The sequence below is a fragment of the Coenobita brevimanus genome, chromosome 29 (genome assembly GCF_032717465.1).
Source record: "Coenobita brevimanus isolate Jiangsu-jjx chromosome 29, ASM3271746v2, whole genome shotgun sequence".
NCBI lineage: Eukaryota > Metazoa > Arthropoda > Malacostraca > Decapoda > Coenobitidae > Coenobita > Coenobita brevimanus.
The window spans coordinates 43,261,229-43,281,897 of record NC_136982.1 but is presented as its reverse complement, the minus strand read 5'-3'; the positions used below and the strand labels follow the sequence as shown (position 1 = coordinate 43,281,897).

General features: G+C 39.9%; 1 protein-coding gene across 1 annotated transcript; it reads left to right on the top strand.

Moving 5' to 3' along the window:
• Positions 1–9,594: 9,594 nt before the first annotated feature.
• Positions 9,595–20,032, top strand: Dnaaf5 (Dynein axonemal assembly factor 5). Its single transcript, XM_080268707.1, has 10 exons — positions 9,595–10,225; positions 11,144–11,324; positions 12,317–12,459; positions 12,981–13,213; positions 14,202–14,721; positions 15,167–15,349; positions 16,531–16,656; positions 17,513–17,659; positions 18,153–18,344; positions 19,368–20,032. Exons 1-10 carry the CDS (start codon positions 9,598–9,600, stop codon positions 19,508–19,510), a joined length of 2,496 nt encoding a protein of 831 aa, XP_080124833.1. The 5' UTR covers positions 9,595–9,597; the 3' UTR covers positions 19,511–20,032.
• The last annotated feature ends 637 nt before the right edge of the window (positions 20,033–20,669 follow it).

The window sequence follows — 20,669 nt, the reverse complement described above, 5'->3', positions numbered from 1 at the left end:
TAAGTGAACACCTACAGAGAGCCACTTAATAGAAATGTTTTAGGCACTCCTGCATGCACACGCAGGTAAGAACACACACACGGTTACACTTATACTTACAGCCCTAGTATGCAAATAAAATGGACAGTGAGGATTAGTACTGTACCTGAGAGTTTGTGGGGATAAAGTCTGGGTGGGAAGGGACTTTTATTTAAGACTGGTGGGGAAGGAAATAGTTTATTTGGAATGGGTGGGAAAGGAACTACTGTAGTTTATCTGGAACTGGTGGGAAAGGGACTACTTTTGTTTGGAATGGGTGGGAAGGGGACTTCTTGTGTCTGGAATGGGTGGGAAGGGGACCTGCATTGCTTGGAATGAGTGGGAAGGGGACTTGCATTGCTTGGAATGGGTGGGAAGGGGACTTGCATTGCTTGGAATGGGTGGGAAGGGGACTTGCATTGCTTGGAATGGGTGGGAAGGGGACTTGCATTGCTTGGAATGGGTGGGTAAAGGACTTGTTTTTGTTGGGAATGGGACCAGTTTGCTGGGAATCAGTAGGAGGAATGTGGGGCTCAACTGGATAGGGAGTGGAGTATTTTGCATGAGAAAATGTAATGTTTAAATGGTGAAACAATTGAAACCTTGTATAATTTTGTGTTAAAGTTTCTCTTATTGTATGGTACTTTATTATGAAAGTGCAAAAGATTTCTCAGTGGTCACAGATTAACATTTGTACAGTGATACACTGTCGCGAATTGCTGCGCCATGGCTTGGAGCACTATGGTAATGTTAATCACTTAAGTCTTCTTTGGATGATTTATTTACAGTAAAGTTTTCATAAAATTTTGACTGGTTATTTACCAGAGGAGCCAGGTATTTGAGGGGCACAGTATGCGTTGAAGTGTCCATGAATACATCTTGGAACTTTTGTACTTGTAATTTTTCTTAAAGTAATGCAAATGGGTTCATTGAGAAGCTGTAACTTATTTGGATCTATGGGCTTTTCTGTAACTGAAGTCTTGAAATACAGTAAAATAAGTAGGTTTGAGTGGGATATGTAATAAGACTGGAGGGTAACTAAATACTACTACAGTAAGCTCAAATGGTTAAAAATCCTGGTGATAGTATTATGTGAATGTTGACTTGCTGCAAAAAGTCCACTTTGTAATTTTTATTTTAACTTGTTACTAATTACCTCTAAATTTCTTATTGAAATCGGTATGGTTATATCTGCATTTTTTATCATGTTTGTAATTACCTCAAAAATGGGAGAAATGGAATTCCCCCGAGCTAAGCCCTGTATTGGACTATATAGCCCCGCTAGGGTTACAGGAGGGAGCTACCCCTCCCGGCACGGCAGCCCGGGCGAGGCTCGAACTTGCAATCCCCCGATCACAAGTCCAGCGCGCTACCACTGTGCTACCACGCCCCCCGTAATTACCTCAAGATAAATTGTGCTGTGTTCCCTTCTCTACCAGATGTCTCAAGCAGAGCAAAATTGTGATAGCATTGAAGTTATCAGTGAAGGAGTTAAATATTCCTATTAATAACATCCTAAAGGGCTGTTCTAGGTAGCTTTGTGTACGCCATTTTGCATATTACACCTTATCCTTTTACATTACTCAGGCAAACTGTAAATACTAGAAAATTAACATATAATTAAATATGGTCCAGGATTCACAGTTTGATTAATAATCATCATCTGGACCTCCTCTCCCACCCCAAAGCTGGGTGAGGAGTAGCAGCATCCAGTCAGTTTGATTAAAACCTTACAAAATCTCCAGAGCTACTTCAGTTATGACTCTGTCAATACTTAACCACTGCAGTCTGGCAATTTATTTTTAGTTTATTCTTGCTACCTTACAATACATTCATCTTAACTGTGAAGGGGGTTAAAGGCTGCACAACATTCATTAAAAAAAAAAATAGGTTGTAGCAAAAAAACACAAAATATCATCAGAGAGAGTGGGTTAACACTAGTTGGCACCTAGGCTATATTTCACCAATTCCAATTTCCATTTAGCCAATGTCTTTCACTCTTCCCACTGTAAACAAATCAGTACAGATCTATGGCATATAAAATATTCTGAAATCTTTATGGTTATGAATATACAGCTCGTTGCATGGAAAGTCCCACTGTGATAAGCAAAGTGGTGATCCTATGTTTGGAAGGGTTTAAACATCTGTAGTTGCAGCTGGATGGTGTCCTATCTCTCACATCCATGCTTAGAAGAAAGTTTGAACAGTTTTGGGTTGACAATTCTTGTTAAATCACTTCCCTTAATTTTAAAAATCATTCTGTATACGCACATACCATTTGTTTTAAAGTTGATCACCTAGAATATTTGTATGCAAAGAGACTGCAGAGGTAACTTAATGCACATACTCCACATCTTCCTGCAGACGTAAGGAACACACCAGTACTACTCATTCTTCAGTATTGCTGCCCTACTGGTTGTCACAGTTGAAGTAGAAATGAGTGTACCATGAAGCAAACTTAGAACAAAATGAAAAATTGAAAATTTATACTCGTGGTTTTCTTCACTCACAGTGCACTTGTCACCTGTCAACTAATTGCTTATTTACTTTAAAAACTTGTGGTAGGTGGGGGCATGCATGATCCATCCCTCATTGTAGCCTAACCTTCACGCAACACGGAAGTGCAGAATTCGTACATATTATCCAGGAAACAATTTGCCATGTTAGGTGGCAACCATATAACCAAATTTTTGCCTGGTGGTCTAGTGAGTCAAGGTGCTTAACTGGATAGGAACCATAAGGATTTCCGGCCAAGGGGTGGTTGAGTTTATTGTTCACTTAATACCCTTCACAAATGAAAGATTCATTTTTTTCATTCACTGCCAGACGCCATGTATCCCAAATGGGGTGGCTAAGAGCTTAGAGTTAATATGCAACCTATAAATGACATGAACAGGTATCCTAACCCTGTGCCCTTTCATTCCTGATTGGGCAAAAAATTTTATAACAATTTACCTATAGCTACTGTATTATCACTTAGCACCCACTTTCTTCATTCAAGAATCCCAGATCACAGGATCAGTGCAAGGATGGCCAGAAAATATACTACAGGCACTTTGTATTACCTGTTTACTGTAGCTAGTCATGTCAGTTGTAGTTATAAAGTTTGATTTAGGCCTGACAACAATTAATGACTGTTCAACATAAATGATTACTCCCTCGAGTTGAAATGCTGAAAATGGATAAAACTTATAATTTTTTTTTTTTTTTTTTCTTCCCCACAAATATCCTAGCAATGAGAAAAAGCATATTCATGCAAACACAATTTTTTACCTATTAAAACTTGTAGGCTTACAGTGCCTAGTTCCAGTGGTGATGGGAGGCAATTGTAGTATTTTTCAGTGATTGTGGTAATGGTGGTGGTCATCAGAGCAATGGTGTAGTATAGTGCCATAGTCGTCTTCCTCTCATGCGTGCTCCCAGCTTCCCTCTACGCAACCTGAAGAGAAAAAAAAAAATAGAATTTTGCTGTCCCTATCAACAGATTGGCAACTAAGGATTATCGCATGAACCAATATAACAAACTAAGGGTTTGTCAAACCACAATAAACAAAAGTGAGGGCAAATTGTGTACTCACCAAATTAAGTTTTGGAGTTTTCTTTCAGTTCTTACCACTTCTGTTTCCATTCATGAGCGTCTACTCCTGGTGTCACCTCACCACTTCAACACAGTCCCTCTGCTTCCACCACCACCTCTCTCCACGCAGCCCCACTGCCCTGACAACCGCCTCTCTCTTCACCCAGCCCCTCTGCCCCAACCACCACCACTCTCCACCCAGCCCCACTGCCCTGACCACCACCTCTCTCTTCACCCAGCCCCTCTGCCCCAATCACCACCTCTCTCCACCCAGCCCCACTGCCCTGACCACCGCCTCTTTCACCCAGCCCCACTGCCCTGACCACCACCTCTCTCTACCCAGCCCCTTTTCCCTCACCACTGCCTCTCTCTCCACCCAACCCCTCTGCCTCCATCACCATCTCCACCCAGCCCCCACCACCATCTCTTTCCAAACAGCCCTTCTGCCCCCACCACTGCCTCTCTCTCCACCCAGCCCATCTGCCCCCACCAGACCCTGACTCCACCACCATCTGTCCACCCCTCTCCACCACTGCCTCTTGCCATCCATCAAGGCCTCTCCATCCACTGTCCACCATACTCCACTGCCTCCACCATAATCCACCACCAGTCCACCACTGCCTCCACCAGTCCACCACTGCCTCTCCACCAGTCCACCAATGCCTCCCCACCACCGCCTCTCCCCACCATTCATCTCAAAATACTATTTCTCTCCACCAGTCCACCACTGCCTCTCCACCAGTCCACCACTGCCTCTCCACCAGTCCACCACTACCTCTCCACCAGTCCACCAATGCCTCCCCACCACCGCCTCTCCCCACCATTCATCTCAAAATACTATTTCACATGTTAAATACAAATTCAGCACTAACAGTTCAATTTATAAATTTTCTCTGTGCATCCCAATGTGCCAGTTACTCTACCTCCATCAAGTCCAATCCCAGTTATCAAGGTTTCATTTTAATGATTATTGCTAGTTAATTCAATATACCGATTTTACCATCTAACTCCGCATATTCCTACGGCCTTTTACCATGTAACTTAAAAAGTATACAGTCCTATATTTTATTCAAGTGGACTCTAGTTTCCAACAAAAGTGTTTAATCTCAAAAACCGTTTATTAACCATCCAAAAAATCAGCTTTCCAGATGGGAATGAACTATGAAACTCCTTTGTATACTCTCACACCTCTACGGGTTGTCGAACTAAGATATAATTACACCCATAAAAAAGTAATTAGTTATCAATTTGCCAGAGAAGAATTAAAATGCTGACCCACAAACAGCCAGCGACGTTCCAGCCTGGCTGCATTACCTGGAAGGAGAAAAGTGTTAGGCAATGTTGCAGGAAAGTGTATCAATCCTACCTAGCCGTAACATCCCTAGCCATACGTGAGATTCCAACACTCACCATACCGTCCCACGATGGGGTGCTCCAGCGCCGACTACGATGTGAGGTGCTCCTTCATGTTTATAATCCTACCTGAAAAGACAAAATAAATAAATGTACGTAAGTCATTAAGAATCACAAAAATAAACCAAGTGACAGTATCAATCATACGAGAATCCAAATGAAAATCATCCATACAGTAGTGAATAATCCATAAGACGGTGAAGAGTTCTTACAACGTTCAACAGTCCATACGATGTCACCCATACTATAAAGGGAATTTTCCATACTTCAATGAATCATTCACACAACTGTCTACTTGAATATCATCCACATGACCCTGAATCATCCACACGATCCTGAATCGTCCATATATTCAAATCCTTAAGAAAGTGAATCATACAAAAATGAATCCTCCATACAAAAAACCATATGAAAACCATTTGAAAGTGAATCATCCACTGAATCTTCCATATGAAAGTGAGTCATCCATACGAAACAAAGGGAATCATCCATATGAAATACAAATGAAATTATCCATTGCCTACGAAATGCAATCATCCACGTGAAATAGGGGGCGCGGTAGCACAGTGGTAGCGCGCTGGACTCTTAATCGGAGGATTGCGAGTTCGAGCCTCGCCCGGGCTGCCGTGCCGGGAGTGGTAGCTCGCTCCTGTAACCCTAGCGGAGCTATATAGTCCAATACAGGGCTTAGCTCGGGGGAACTCCATTTCTCCCATCCACGTGAAATACAAATGGAATCATCCACATGAAATACAAAAGGAATCCATATAAAGTACAGGGGGAAACCATATGAAATACAAAGTAAATTAACATGAAATACAAGGAATCACCTATACGAAATAGGTGAATCCATACGAAATACAAAGGGAATCGCCCATACAAAATAATCATTCGTGTGAAATACAATGGGAATTATCCGTATGAAAAATGGACTTGTCCATGTGAAATACAAAGGGAATCATCCATCCAAAACACCAAGGGAATCATCCATCCAAAACACCAAGGGAATCATCCATATGAAAAGGGAATCATCCATACAAAATACAAAGGGAATCATCCATACGAAATACAAAGGGAATCATCCATACGAAACACAAAGGGAATCATCCATACGAAATACAAAGGATATTATCCATACGAAATACGAAAGAGAAATCGTCCATACGATAGGGAATGAGTGAATCATCCATGCGTATCATCCATACAACTGAATCGTACGAGTCATCCATACGAATTATCCATACCGAAGTAAATCATCCATATGACAATAACATGGTGAATAAACCATACAAAAATGAATAAGCCATCACGATACCATGCAAAAAAGTATACCATACCAAGCAGAAAATAGTAACCACATCATGTAAAATTCGCTAGAAGTTCCACAATCAGGAAAACAACTAATATGCAGAAAAATAGCATTTAAATTTCAGTCAGCATTTAACACACATGCCTAAAGAAGAAATACTTACCTTGTATGATGAGACGAGGCTGTGGGTGTCCCAGACGTAGGCAGCTCCGACGCCATAGACGAACTACGTCCAGGCCGGGGCACTCTAAGCCACTGAAAATGAGATAATACATTAATTAAGCCCCTCCGATCACCTCTAGCATGTGCAGGAAATAAAAGCGAAATAATGCAGTACACACAATTAACATAAAGGAGTTTAACTCACCGAAATAATAGTCAATGACCTCCAGCAAGCACACGCGCCACCGTCTTCCTCCACGACGAACTGCAGACTTGCGTGCTTACACCTCTGTCCGCGACTCCGTTTTCCATCAGTCCAAAGATCCACATAGGCAGGCCCCGAAACCCGAGACTCTACTCCTTCCTTGAAAGAACGAAGCGTCGAACTATTTTGAGCCTTGCTTCATTGTCGCCTTACCTCGTACTATTTTCTTTGTCAGTATGAAATATCATGTCAAGAATGATTATATAAATATTCTGGGAGCTATTAATTACGTCGATGAATACCCTGAATGCCGTAAATTTGGTGAAAAATTCCAACTCCCGAACTTTAGAATGAAAACACCTGCAGCCAGATGCATTTGGATCTCCACAGAGGGCGTACAAAAAGTATTTTAGATTTTTATATTTGGCCCTTCTCCTCTAATATAACTGCAAAAAACGTGTCTAAAAATCTCAGTATTACGATCCATAGGTGGTTTTGTTTCTGATCATTGGTATTAGTGGTTAGTGACATTAATTTTGAGTGGAATGGATGAAGAACGGGAGGGAGAGGGGGAGGATGATGGAGGAAGGGGGAAATGGAGGGGCTTGGAAGTTGGAACACACACACACACACACACACACACCGCTCGCTGGCTCAGTGGTAGCGTTCTCGCTTGCCATCTGGTAGACGGGAGTTCGCGCCTCGCTCAGGTTGCGAAAAGTTTCATTGACGAAGTGGGTGGTTACTGCCCCCCTTGAGCAAGGGGACGGGGGTGTGCGTGTGTGAAGGTCACAGCCTTGCCCTTAGATCGGACTATATGAGCTCTCAGCTCCCTTCCGGGAGGGTACAAGCTGACGATCACGACCATCAAGTGATCCTGACCGACCCGGTGAATTACACACAGCTTTTCATGAAGAAATGTAATTAATACTTGTCATAAAACATTCATACTCACATTTTATACGATTCCAAGTACTTTGATGACCACAGTGTTCATACAGGCATTCTGAAAAGCTCATTTTCGTCACCTAAGGAAGCTTTCGTGACCTTTCCCTAGTTATTTATTCTGATTACGCTCCTGATGGAACAAAAAAGAAGGGGGGGGGGATTGGATGATGGCTAGATGAAATATTTCTGAATGAATGCTGTGTATCGTTTGTTGTATGAGTTTCTTCATCGAGTTTTGATAAAAACAGCAGGCATACACGTTCATAAAGATTTACTGGAGATCGGTATAAAATATGCTTCGTCAACTGTTTCGGAATGTAAATTAAGACACTGAGAGATCCAACACAATGACTAATCATATTACCAAGACCAAGGAGGTTTAGGCGTGGAGATGGGGATCAGGTGTTTGGTTTAAGAACTTTGTGTTATAACATTTAGAGAAAAAGATATTTGTGTGAATAACTCTTGGACCAGCGTAGGTATGTGACACGAGAGACGCTTTACTAGCAGGTGTTAAAGATGTGTGGAATGGGAACAAAGCCTTTAAGTGCAGAGATTTTGTTAGGTCTATGGCTGGGCTGGAGAGAGAGGTAGATGGAAGTGTACAAGGAAAAGGGGCAAGTTTAACCCCTTCTATCTGATGACGCTTATTTCCATTTTGTTCTAGCTACTTACAGTCAATTTTATTCAGGAAAGCTTACAGGAACAAAGTGGTCCATGAAGGCTATATCCAGCCCCTCCAGTTCGAAAAAGCTGTTCCCAACATCCAAGAGATGGCTACAATCAATCAATCAATCGTTTCCTGTGGCACCCCACGGGATGCATAGGGAATCGATGAACTCTCTCCACCAATACTGTCTCTTGCCATCTCCTTCACGTCCCACCAACACTCCTCTCCTGCTTCTCTTTTCATTGACCTCAGCCAGAGGGTTTCCCTTGGCCCCAGGCCTACCTCTGCCTCTTCTTCCTCTAGCAGTCCACTCTGGCACATTCTGTATTAAACTGCCTTCTTTTCTAAGAGATGACTAAAAAAAAAAAAAAAAAAATTGGGATTGAAGGGGTTAAGAAACGCAGGGAGAGGGGCAGACAGGGAACTAAAAGCAGTTTTGGTCACAGACTCGATAATCTTCAGGAGATGGTATGTGAGATAGGAAGAGTCCGGGAAAGGAAGACGTTGAGGGAGAATAGAAGAAGGAACATGATGAGATGTGGATTTGAATAAAGTGTCAGTGGTAATCTGCAAACAGCTGTAGTGTTTTGGCTGTTAAGTAAGGACATAGAAGTGGTATCTGAAGTGACTTTTAACTGGGCCCATATTTTTGTTCTTTTGTTCCTTTTTTTACATATCTCAGAAGAAATAAATGCCACGGGTCTGCACTCTTTCCATAGGACTTCTCCATGACTAGCATTAATCTAGTAATGCAACTTAGCTCTCAGTATATAGAGATATGGTAAGTTTAAGCCGAGTTGCAGTAAAAGCAATAAAACAGAAGAGGAAAAGATAGAATTATTTGATGATTAGAATATGTACAAAGGCATAATGTGTGTGTGTGTGTGTGTGTGTTGAATACTTTAGGAAACGATTAAAAGTGGAAGTATTGGGGATCAAATGATTAAGGTAACTTCCTTGGATACACCTTGATTAACCCCTTCACCATGATAATGAGATTATTTACTCTCGCCACAGTCTGGCGATTTAATTCAGTTTGGGCGAAACTTCAAATTGGATGGGTTATGCATAGCCCTCATTAGCTTTCATTGTTAAAAGTCTTTACTGATATGAAAATCGTCTTTAGATAGCATGATTGTAATAGAGTATATATATATATATATATATATATATATATATATATATATATATATATAATTGTTTCTCTGTTTAACACTCGCTATTTTTGCTAGCATGTTTTGGGATATTTTTCACGTTTGATTTGGCAACACTGATTGTTATTATCTCTGGCTGCCATGGAGACCGAGGACGCTGAATCGCAGTGGTCTACTGAATTGAACCCAATTTTGAGTGATCTGCAGCACCATCACAAAGCTAAGAGGCGAAAAGCTCTCGAGAAGTATTTGCAGATTGTTTTTGAGAGTGACAAAGTGGAAAATAAGAATGTATTGGAGAAAATATTAGAGTCTTCTATCAAACTCCTCGTCACGTGTATGAATGATGAGTCGGAAATGAATCGTCTTAATGCAACCAAAATTATTCTTAAATTTATACATTATCAAATTGTTAACGAAAAGCAGTTGATCAGCATTATACCTGTTGTTCATCACAGACTTGCAACTGTTCCTGTTGTTGAAGAAAGTGAAGAAGTAAGATTGTTGATGGTAAACATCATCAATGACTTGACCAGCCAGTTTAAAGCAAAATTGATACCTTACATGAATGACATTGTAAATATCTTGAAGGAAACGGTAATTGACAGTAGCCCAGAGGTTCGTAAAGCTGCATGTGAGTGTGTGAGCAATTATGCCGAGTCTACAAAGGACAGGTTTTTCATGCAGTCCGAGTCCCTTGCAAAACCTCTGCTGAAAGCCTTGCGTCACCAGCGCTTTAGAAACAGGATTGCATGTATCAGGGCAATAGGTATGGACAGCAAACTTCGTTTATTATTGTAAGGTCAACTGGCCAGTATGCTAGTGGTATATATATAGGAAGGAACAGCAAAAATAGTTAAATTATTGCATTATTTATGATTTTCTACATTTATTTTTAAAACCACTTTTGTCTTTTATATTTTTCAGTAACTACTTCTTTTAGTGTCCTGTATACTTTGAACATGAGCTGTGTTTTTTGGTTCAATATTTTGTTTAATTTTCACTTTCATTTTCCATAGAAAAATTCTTGTTGAAGATCTAAAAGTGGTTCGTCTCCTATAATACAAGATTGTAGCATTTTCTTAATGAAGTATGAGATAATTAACTAATAAACTTGAAGGGTCACGGAAATGCATAGCTAATTTTATTTGAATCATAGGACCACCAGTTTTACATGCAATCCAAGCCAAACATATCCCATCCTGACAGTGAAAACAAAAGTGTTGATATCAAACTTGGTATTTTTTGGTCTAAATCTCAGTTATTTCCACAGAATTCATGTTTCGTACATGAATCTTACTTTCATTGAATTAGTCTTTGTCATAGTCAAATTTTTTGATATCCGTGGAAGGGATCTCTCCTAGATTTTGTCAAAAAACCTATTTTTGAGGAAATTACATGACACGTCTTCCTAAAACAGCAATTTTTAACAACAAATCATTCATTTGACTGAATCCTTTCAGACCTATCCTTTGCAAATAATCAGATGTGTGTAGGTACAGTATAGCCTATATGAATTTTAGATGACATTCTTGCATATTCTGTATGGATAGCTGGTCAGTTCAGGATATTAGTACAAGTATGGTGCAATAATAACATGTTAAATTTTAGAGCAGTTTCAGTCTATCTGTGATATTGATAGAAGTGTTGTAAAGAAATAAGATACAGTACTGTAAATAAATTTCAGGTGATATTCTTCTGTATGGTGATAACACGCCAATTCAGAAAGTGAGCAGCCCCCTAGCCCAGTGTGCCCTGGACCTGCCTCAAGTACGACTAGCCCTGGTCACTGTGGGTGGGGATCTGGCCACCAACATGGGTGACCGATACTCTTACTGGCATCGTATTCTCCCCATTCTACTCATTGGGTAACTTGGTTTGGTACAGGTCTTTATTTAAGATATATACTTTGGTAGTGTGAGGTGGCATTCATGATTTTGGGGGCGCAATTGGTGAGTGAATGAGTGTGTGACCCCTCCCATTGGACATGCAGTTGATTATTTCTTCTTATATCATGTTTTTCACTTTTCTTGCTCTCTGGACCCTACTTTATTCCATCTTTGGATGGGGGGGGAAAAAAAAAAAGTCAGGATGATGATGATAATGCTAGGAACCTTTGGCACTAACTTGTACAGAAATTTCACCAACTATCATTGGATTTGGTGGCTATATTTCATAATGCAGAAATACCCATTTAAAAGACAATTAACTGAATTCATGTTACTTAGAAAATAGTAGTAGGCTGCTGTATAAATTGACATTTTTTTTAAAGTCCTTCAGTTAGTGAGGGTTCGTCTGGGCTAAAAAAAATTATACAGTATTAGCCAGCACTGGCATTCGGGTAATTTTCCATGGATGCTGCCTGATTTTATCAGGTTTAAGGTTATTTGGATACTAAATAATACATCATTCAACAGCTCTATTTTATACAGCTGTAATGTGATACAGGTGCTCCTTATATTTTCAGTGAACCAATCATTATTGGAACTACCTGTACTAAACTGCAATCTTTAAACCCCTTCAGCATGATGACTTATAGCTTATTATTTTCTTGCTACCAACAGACAGTTTTGTTAAGTTTGGGAGAAATCATTTGTAGTGATAGAGTTAGGGACTGTTTCTGTTAACTTCTGACTGGGTTTGGAACTGTCTTTGTTAACTTCTTCACAATCTGATTTTGTCCTAAGCTGAATGAAATAATGTGGAGGTAACAAGACTTTAAGTTTTAAAAACTAGTCATCTGATAAAAGGGGTTAAGGCTCTTTTTTTTTTCTGCCTGACTCTAAATATCGCTCAGGACTCATAATTACTCAGTAGGTACTGTACAAATTTGAACTGTGTGGCTTTTCTCCCAAATCAGTTTACGAGATGATGATGCTGATGTGAAGCAGAAGGCAAAGGAGCTGTGGGCAGAGGTGGGGGCCAAATATGAGCAAGAAAACATGGATCAGTTAAAGGAGGAGATTGACTTTGATGTTCCTGTGGAAAACTATCCACCTGAAGGTAGCTTATTTTGCTCAATTCCTTCTTTTCAGTGTGGTATCATTTTTAGTATTCATGTCTCATTTATTTATCTGTGTTATATATTTTTATATTTTATCTACAGTAGTTGACCATTGTATTTGGAATTTTCTTTATTTTTCAGCCTCTTGCTGTGATCATTTCAATAGCTGTTCAACATTACACAGTAACAGAAGTTTTGTATGCATCTTCAGTATATCTAGTGGTGTATTGGTCTGAGATGCCTGTTAGGATAAAAGTCATGTGTTAAACAGAAGTTTGAAATTCCCAAGCAGTGAGTGAAGTTTTTTCAGTCATGTAATACTGCATGCCTTTTAAGTTGGTCATTCTTCCTGAAATGTTCTGGGCTTACGAAGTTTAGCCTCAGACCATTATGCCTCACAACAGGTAATATGGGACCTGCTGTTACTTTTTATTTTTTTTTAAATAATCATTGATCATTACCAGTATGCTTTGTAAATTAATATCAGTTGTTTTACAAAGTCTTTAAATCTTCACTGTAGAGGAACGTCCTGGTGTGGGGTGCCGCATTCTGGTACAAAAATCCTTGGTGCACATACTGCCAGGGCTGCTTGCTGATCTCGACGACTGGCAGGAAGGACCCCGACTACAGGCAGCACGGCTGCTTACTACACTGGTTCTGGCAGCTGACAGGGGTGCCACACAGTATGCTGAGAAGATACTTGTTGGCCTTCACCTAGCTGCTGGGGACAAGGAGCCCAAGGTGGTGAAAGAGGTAAGAATACTACAAAAAACTGGCAGCAGCAAGTCCATGATTACCTCAGTTAGTAAAATATCTGCTTCTGCATATAGCTACAGATAATTTTTGTCATTTTGTGTACAAGTTGTCATTGCTCAGCCCTGGTGTGTGTGGGCATGCAGACTTATCAACCACAAGCAAGCAACTGCCCGACTGGCCTCGGCTGGGTCAGAACAGGGTTGATCCACATCGCGAGTTGCGGGGAAAATAGAGGAGGCATAGCCTTCAAGAGGATGAGCTGTGTATAGGAAATATATATGAGTAGTAGTCTCAGCCCGGACTTTGGTTACGGTACTCCCTGTCTGGGAGTGTTGTTGAAGTCCAGCTGCCAGGCCTTAACCCCTTGTCACTACCATGGAAGTACCCTCCCAAGTGGATGGTAACCATCTATCTACTGCCTTTTGGTAGGCTAACAGGTGCTACATCTTGCCCAAGGGTGACCTGGGACCATGCAAATCAGGGGCATCTGTCTTCCCCGAGCCAGACACATGCTTAGGCCGCATACCCCTTTTACGCACAGGCAGTTAATGCATTATGCCCAATATTTTCTCTCTATCATACCTCAGAATAATCTCCACTGATTCCATGCACCCTTAATGGTTATTGATCTGTTGCCTATTAACTGACATTCTTATATTTTATTGACTCCAGTATTATAGATTTATTTACCATTTCACCCTGGTGACATTGTTTTATATTCTTTCTGCCTTCAAGCAGTTGTATTAGGCTTAGGAGAGACATTTTGAACAGGAGGGACAGGTACAGCCCACATAAACCCAATTTAGTCTGTATCAGTCTTTTTAGTAGCTATGAGAGATTTTTGCTGATTGGAACAAAATAGTTCAGATAGCTAGAATTTAATGAAAATGATTTCCCACCTATAGACTGGCTAAGGCAGGATCCAAAAATCAGTTATATATAAAACATGATTGATGAAGAACTAATCAGTTAATTTATCCTATAGGTTCTGGAATGCAGTAGGTACCTGGGTCACTTTATTGAACCGGCTACATATCTGCCCCTTGTGTTGCCTCGGCTTGAGTCCGGCAACTACGGGGAGAAATCACTGGCAGTGCTGTCAGCTCTAGTATCTGGCACGCAAAGCACCGCCATCCAGCCTCACTTATTAACAATCCTAAAAGCAGTATCATCTGAAGAAGTGGCGTATGTATCAAAGGCCGATCACCAGGATGCCCTTCTGCAGCTGATCCATGTCTTGTTGGAGAAGTGCAACCCAGAAGAATGTGTCTTTGAAATGTTCCGTATTCTTCTCTTCATTGCTTCGTCATCAGGAGAGAGCGACATTGTTGACTCTGCTTTAAGACAATTGGGCATTTTAGCACAGAAGGCAGGGCACGAAAATTTAAAGGAGCTGTTTTGCAAGCACACCCAGGCAACCCTGCAAACTTTCCTTCCTTCTGCATCTTCATGGAAGGAGTACAATCCACATTTTTTAATGTTTGTTGGACTCCTGGAACTTGCAGGTGAGCAGTGTTAGAATAATTAGAATTGGTGATATACTTTTCTGACTTTACCTAAAATTGCCATCTCCTTGTCTTGATGTTAATTATTAATAGTAGATTAAGTCTAGAATATGATGCTGGTCACGGAGAAGTGCTAGTTATATGTGTAGAACCATAGCAATGTTATTCTTTTCTGGCACAGTTACATGAAATAGGCATAATAGAAAAGAGAGGTAAATGTAAAAATAGATTGATGAAATAGAGTGACATTGGGAAGGAAAACAGATTTTGCTGTGAAGTTCTGGATACTGAATGGAGGTTTGTGTGTGGAGGCTGGAAGAGGAGTGGTTTGCATTTCACTGTCCATTATGACATTTTTCCGTTAATGCAGTATCATCTTCTCCATATTATCATTGTATCATTATGAACAACACTGTAATATTCAGTTATGAATACTTTTTTTTAGGTGAGGCTCTTGGACATGATTTGCAAGACCTGGTGAGTGTATTGTCAACATGTGTGGGGAACAAGCAAGACCCATTTGTTGTCCTCCGCTGTTTGTCTCATCTGCGAAGCCTTCTGGCAAAAGAAGACCAACCCCTTGCCTCTGGAGGCCACTTAGACAAATATCTACCCATTATTGTATCAGGTAAGAATTTTAGTGGTTAGGTTTGTTAACTTGGAAACAGGTAATTTGAGGCTCTGAGGCTCTCCAAAACATTTGCCATGATTAAGTGACTTTAGATAGAGGAATCTGGGGGACACTTAACCCGGCCAAAAACCCCAGTTATATGGTTACCACCTAGCGTAGTAAATGGTTTCCGGGGTACAGGAAACCATTTGGCTTGTCACTCAGTGTAGAGACCATAATGCATCCCTACATTAAGTGAGTGGATGATGGGTGCCCCCATCTACCACATAGGTAATTTGAGTCATAATAGAATCGTAAAAGAAATAAAATTTGACTGTGTCACAACAAACATTAGCAAAACACATGAAAGCTTTGGATTGAGCTACCCTAGTCAAAATCTGCTTACTGTGAATATATGATGGCTCTCCTTACTCATTTTAGACTACTTTGTACATTTTAAATCATCCTGTTGACATATACCGTAGGATCTCTACCTTACCTTTCATGAGCAGTTTACTTAAATTCCTAATAGCAGAGCACAGATAAGATTTTGTCTAAGTAGTCAGTCCATCTATCCGTTCCATCCCCATCAGGAACGTAAGAGCTGGGGGCTAGGGTACTCGTTCGAGATATTTCAAGTGAGTTACCAGTTGCTTATTTCTTAATGGTGTAACATGAGCAGTAAATGGTGAACTACTGCTTAGACTTTAGACCTGTATGGACCACATCTCTTTGGAGTACCTTAACTCACTAGACCATCAGGCATCTTACTGTAAAAATTGTATGAGGGCAACAGGCCTGATGCACTACAGCAGTACACAGCACAGAACCCCAGGCTTGATCTGCCTGTGGGCACCAGAGAATTGTGTCATAAAACAGAAAGTGCCAGAGTGCGACATGTGAATAGTATGTCTTTAATATCATACACTTTACTGTAACTTTTGCTGGCAGTGAAGTACTATGCATATATCCTTAATTGCTGTATAGCTAAAACTTCTTGATATTCAGCATGGTAACTTTACCTTTGCAATGAGGAAAGACAGTTAGTCAAACTGACAATGAGATGTCAGTAATCATTGATAGATATGTAATAACTGTAAATGTACTTGCTCACTTTTGTTAATGTGCAAATGTAATTCCTGTAATATGTGTTAATGTATAAAGTTGAGTAATATGTGTTTCTCTTTTTTTATTTACAGAGTGTATAGCAGTTTTCCTGCCATGGAGTGCTGGTCGAACAGCAGAAACACTAAGAACAGCAGCTGTGACCTGTCTGGCTGCTGCCTGCCACTTGACTCTCTCACAACCTCATCAGATGTCACAGGGTATTGTAATTGTGTACATATGATGTGATATGATTATTTTGGTACAGTGTTGTTAGCTTCGTGTATAACTTCTTTGAACTTTATCATAAACATTCCCCACAAATTTACTTCCTTCGGGGTACTGGATGGATTGGGATGAGGCAACACTAGTTTTGGAATTAATACGTGACAGTTATCCAAAATTCTGTGACAACTGTGTTAAAGTGTCTTATACCAATTTGGACTACTTACATTCATCTTTTGGCTTAAACCTATATCTTTCATTTGTCTCACTCCTATTTAACTATGAACTGTTGATATAAGAAATTTCATTGATACAGAAAGAAGCTTGAGTATCACTATGGTCTGACTGCTTTTAACAGGTTGTTTTAGGCTGTTTTACTAGATGTACTGTGATGTATAGGCACTCCTAACTTTTGTCCTATCTTCGTATAGTATTGTAGAGCGTACTGTTTTTTTATGAAGTCCCTAACATGGCTACATGCATTGTTGGCCTTGGTCACCTAATGGCACTCTCCACACTGCTCAATATCTGGCAGTCTTACATGATTTGAAAACCATCTGCAGGTATTTTTTTGTATTTGCTTTATAGATTAAAGTTATTTACCCATGTAAGATAAAGTTATTCCATTGATTAAAAAAAAATGGGAGGTGCCAGACCCTTGTTATTTGCTCGTCCATACGTATCTCATTCATTTTTTTCCATCCCTCATTCATTTCTTGGTTTCCAGAACCTCCATAATTTGCTTTCTTACACTTTTCTCAGTATTTAGGACATTATAATTCATCAGGGTGTATTGCTGTTGAGCATTTTAATATGTATGGTATTTTTAATAGCACTTGTATCCACTTCCAGAAGTAAAGAAATGTCTGACCATCATTCCTGCCCTAATAGAAGATGATGCAGAAGACACCAGACTCTTCTCCTGTGAAGTTATTATGTGGACTGTGACTAACTACCCTCAGTTAATTGATTCAGACGTATTTCATATCCTAGCTGATAGTAAGTTCAGTTTCAGTCTATTGTGTGGTTATCATGGGCAAGGATTATGTGTTGATTTTTTTTTTTTTTTTTATTTCCTTTAACAAGTCCATGAGGTTTGTTTCATGGTAGCAAAATCAGATTGAAATTATCTGTTTGGTTGTACAGTAATTTATAAAAATTAGAGGTTTTCGGGGACTGTCATCATTTAGCAGTTGGGAAGCCTATTGTACTTTTGTTATTTCTTGTAGCAGATGCTGACATCCATTTTCTATAAAATGAAGTTCTTGTGAGATGGTTATTGACCATAATTAAGAGGGAAAGGGTTATTTTGAAACTGTAGTGCCATAGTACAGTACAGTACAGTACTTTTCATAAGTTAAATGAAATTTTTCTGTCCTAGACTGTGTTTAGATTTTTATTACTGTTTAGTAGTTAAAATATGTCTCTATCTGTCTGTCTATAGCCTGACGCCCAATATGTTATTATTATTATTTTTTTTTTTTACTTGCAGAACTAGTGAAACGTTTTGATGATGTGTGTCAGAATGTCCGGCTTAGAGCAGCAAAGGTACTTTCTGTCATGTTTACCAGACTGCCTGAGAATTATGATCCACAAATCAGCTCTCCCCGTCTCTTGGAGTTGTATGAAACTGCTGTTATATTCTTGGATGACCCTGATATGAAACTCCAAGATGCTGTGCTAGGTGAGTGTTGCACGTGATACACAGTATACTGTCCATTCGCTTAATACGCAAGTTTCTACAACGCGATGGGGGGGTGAATTAAATAATTGGTAGTGCATGAGTTAGTTTTGAAAATGCGAAATTGGGGTGGCAAAATTAGCTGAATCCGGTGTCATGCCGCAGAGCGCGACCTATCCTTGTAGAGCACGTGAGGAACTGATGCAGGTCATGATGTTAGAGCGGTGTGACGTAGCATGTTGGTGGTGGTGGTGGTCTGATGGAGTCAGGCAGTGTGGAGGGAACTGGGGCAGGGGCACTGTAATTGCCTTGCCCTGCCTTGGAACCCCATCTCTTCAAGTCAATTAAACCTTTCCTGCATAGATTTTAAGAGGCTATTGTATGGGTTATACTGTACTTACCGTGTACATGTGTTTAATGTCCCTTAATACACAGGCAAAAGACACTAGGGGCCAAAGGGGTGACTTTTGAGGCAGCCCCCCCCCCTACCAATTAGAATTTTCCCCATAAGGTATATTATTTCTAAAGCGCAAAGTTTCTAAAAAGCAAGGTCTTCTACCAGCCAAATTCTCATATATTAAGCGAATGGACTGTATTTGAAATTATGCACCATTCCATTGTCCTGTGTCTTTCTGGCTGCACAGCTGTAGCTTTATTGGCTTGTCTGATTTTTTTCTCTGATCCGTTCATCATCTAACCTAGTACAGTACTGCCCTGTGAGGAGCATAGGGGCTTGGTGGCTAGGCTACTTCATTTAGACATTTATGGTAAGACTGACCAGTTACTTGTCCCAGAGTGGCATTACATCTCCTTCCATGCATCACAGAACTGTCCCATAAGGGGAAAAGTACTCATGTATGACTTCTTTTTTTTTTTAACGTAATGTATATACGATAATTATTAACAAACATACAAGAATAGTTTTTGCATATTAGAATTAAAGCAGTCGTCCTGAAAATATTAGTTTCATTATTCATTTCCAAGTTTAATGTGATGTCAGCAATATAGTTCACAATTTTTTCACAGATGCACTTTCAAAAATGGGTAGTGTGTGCCCGGACCTGCTCATCAAAACTCTGGAAGTAGGAGCACCAAAATACAGGAATTCCCATCACTGCTACCAACTGATAAATTCCCTGAAAGACATGAAATTGTCAACTGGTACTTAAAAAGAATCTGGACTAGGCATAGAGTGATACTGCCTCCATGAAAAACTGGTATGTACTATGCTCATACAGTTGATTAGTTCTCCTGCTATTATATTCTTCCTACTTCCTGGCTTTCCATACCCTACACTGCTCCTTCTTCAGGTAAGAAAAAGAAATGGGATGATGATGATGATGATGATATAAAGGATAAAAGGCAGGATGATGTTGATATAAGGGATAGTTAAATGTTCAGAAAATAGGATATAGTAAATGATAGTTCGTATTGAAATGACTATCTGGCAGATGTAGTTTATGAAGCACATCTGTGAAGAAAATTATGAATATGCAGATATTTATGTCTGTGAGGTGAAGCTATAATTCTGAGGGCTTAAATGATATGTACCAGTAATTGTTCACCCCATCCCTAGATGAGGAAAAACAAGTGTGGATGGTGATAATAAAACTTGGGCTACAACAGTAGCTGATGTGTTAAGTACTGTATGCCCTGTTGGGATAACAGGACCCATGAGTGTTGTATTGTAAACTTGGATTTTTATAAAAAATTAAATATATTGACGTGTTGATGCTTACTCGTCTTTACCCCGTACTGTGTGTCTTCATCAACCCCTTGACTGCAAAATGTTTCTCCTACGGCAAATAAAACACCTTGTGGTAGAAAGCATAGAACAAAAATATGTCATTGTAGGAAAAATGGTTAAGACCATTGTACCAATATGAAGGGAATATGGGAGAAGCAACGTTTTTGGAAGCAGGACCTTCAGAAGGTAATATGTGTCTGCCTAGGTGGTGTCCTAGCACATTTGCCCATCTGGGGTAACATTTCAGAGTCTCTGTTCTTCAGCATCAGCACTGGGTCGTATGACTTTCTGGACAACTTCTTAGGTAATGGAACTTACTTGAGACATCATCTCATGGTTGTGTGGGTCGGACATTCATCGCGCGTCTTTGAACATAATTTTCTTTTTCTTTTCCTTGGTGATCCAGTTGATACGAGGAATCTTTCCAAAGCTAAGTAAAATGATTCTGAGGGAGTAAAAAAAAAAAAAAAAAGGCATCATAGCAAAGTGGTTAAAGACTCCATTCACTCTCTGGTTGGCATCACTGTACACTCAAAATATTTAAATCCCCTTAGTTCGATGTATTTATCAGTTTACAGTAA

Excerpts from the sequence above, each read along its gene's own strand:
- Dnaaf5 (XM_080268707.1), top strand. The coding sequence starts at position 9,598 with ATGGAGACCGAGGACGCTGAATCGCAGTGGTCTACTGAATTGAACCCA. Across the intron at positions 13,214-14,201 it reads AGCCCAAGGTGGTGAAAGAG|GTTCTGGAATGCAGTAGGTA; the intron begins GTAAGAATACTA and ends TTTATCCTATAG. Across the intron at positions 14,722-15,166 it reads TGGACTCCTGGAACTTGCAG|GTGAGGCTCTTGGACATGAT; the intron begins GTGAGCAGTGTT and ends ACTTTTTTTTAG.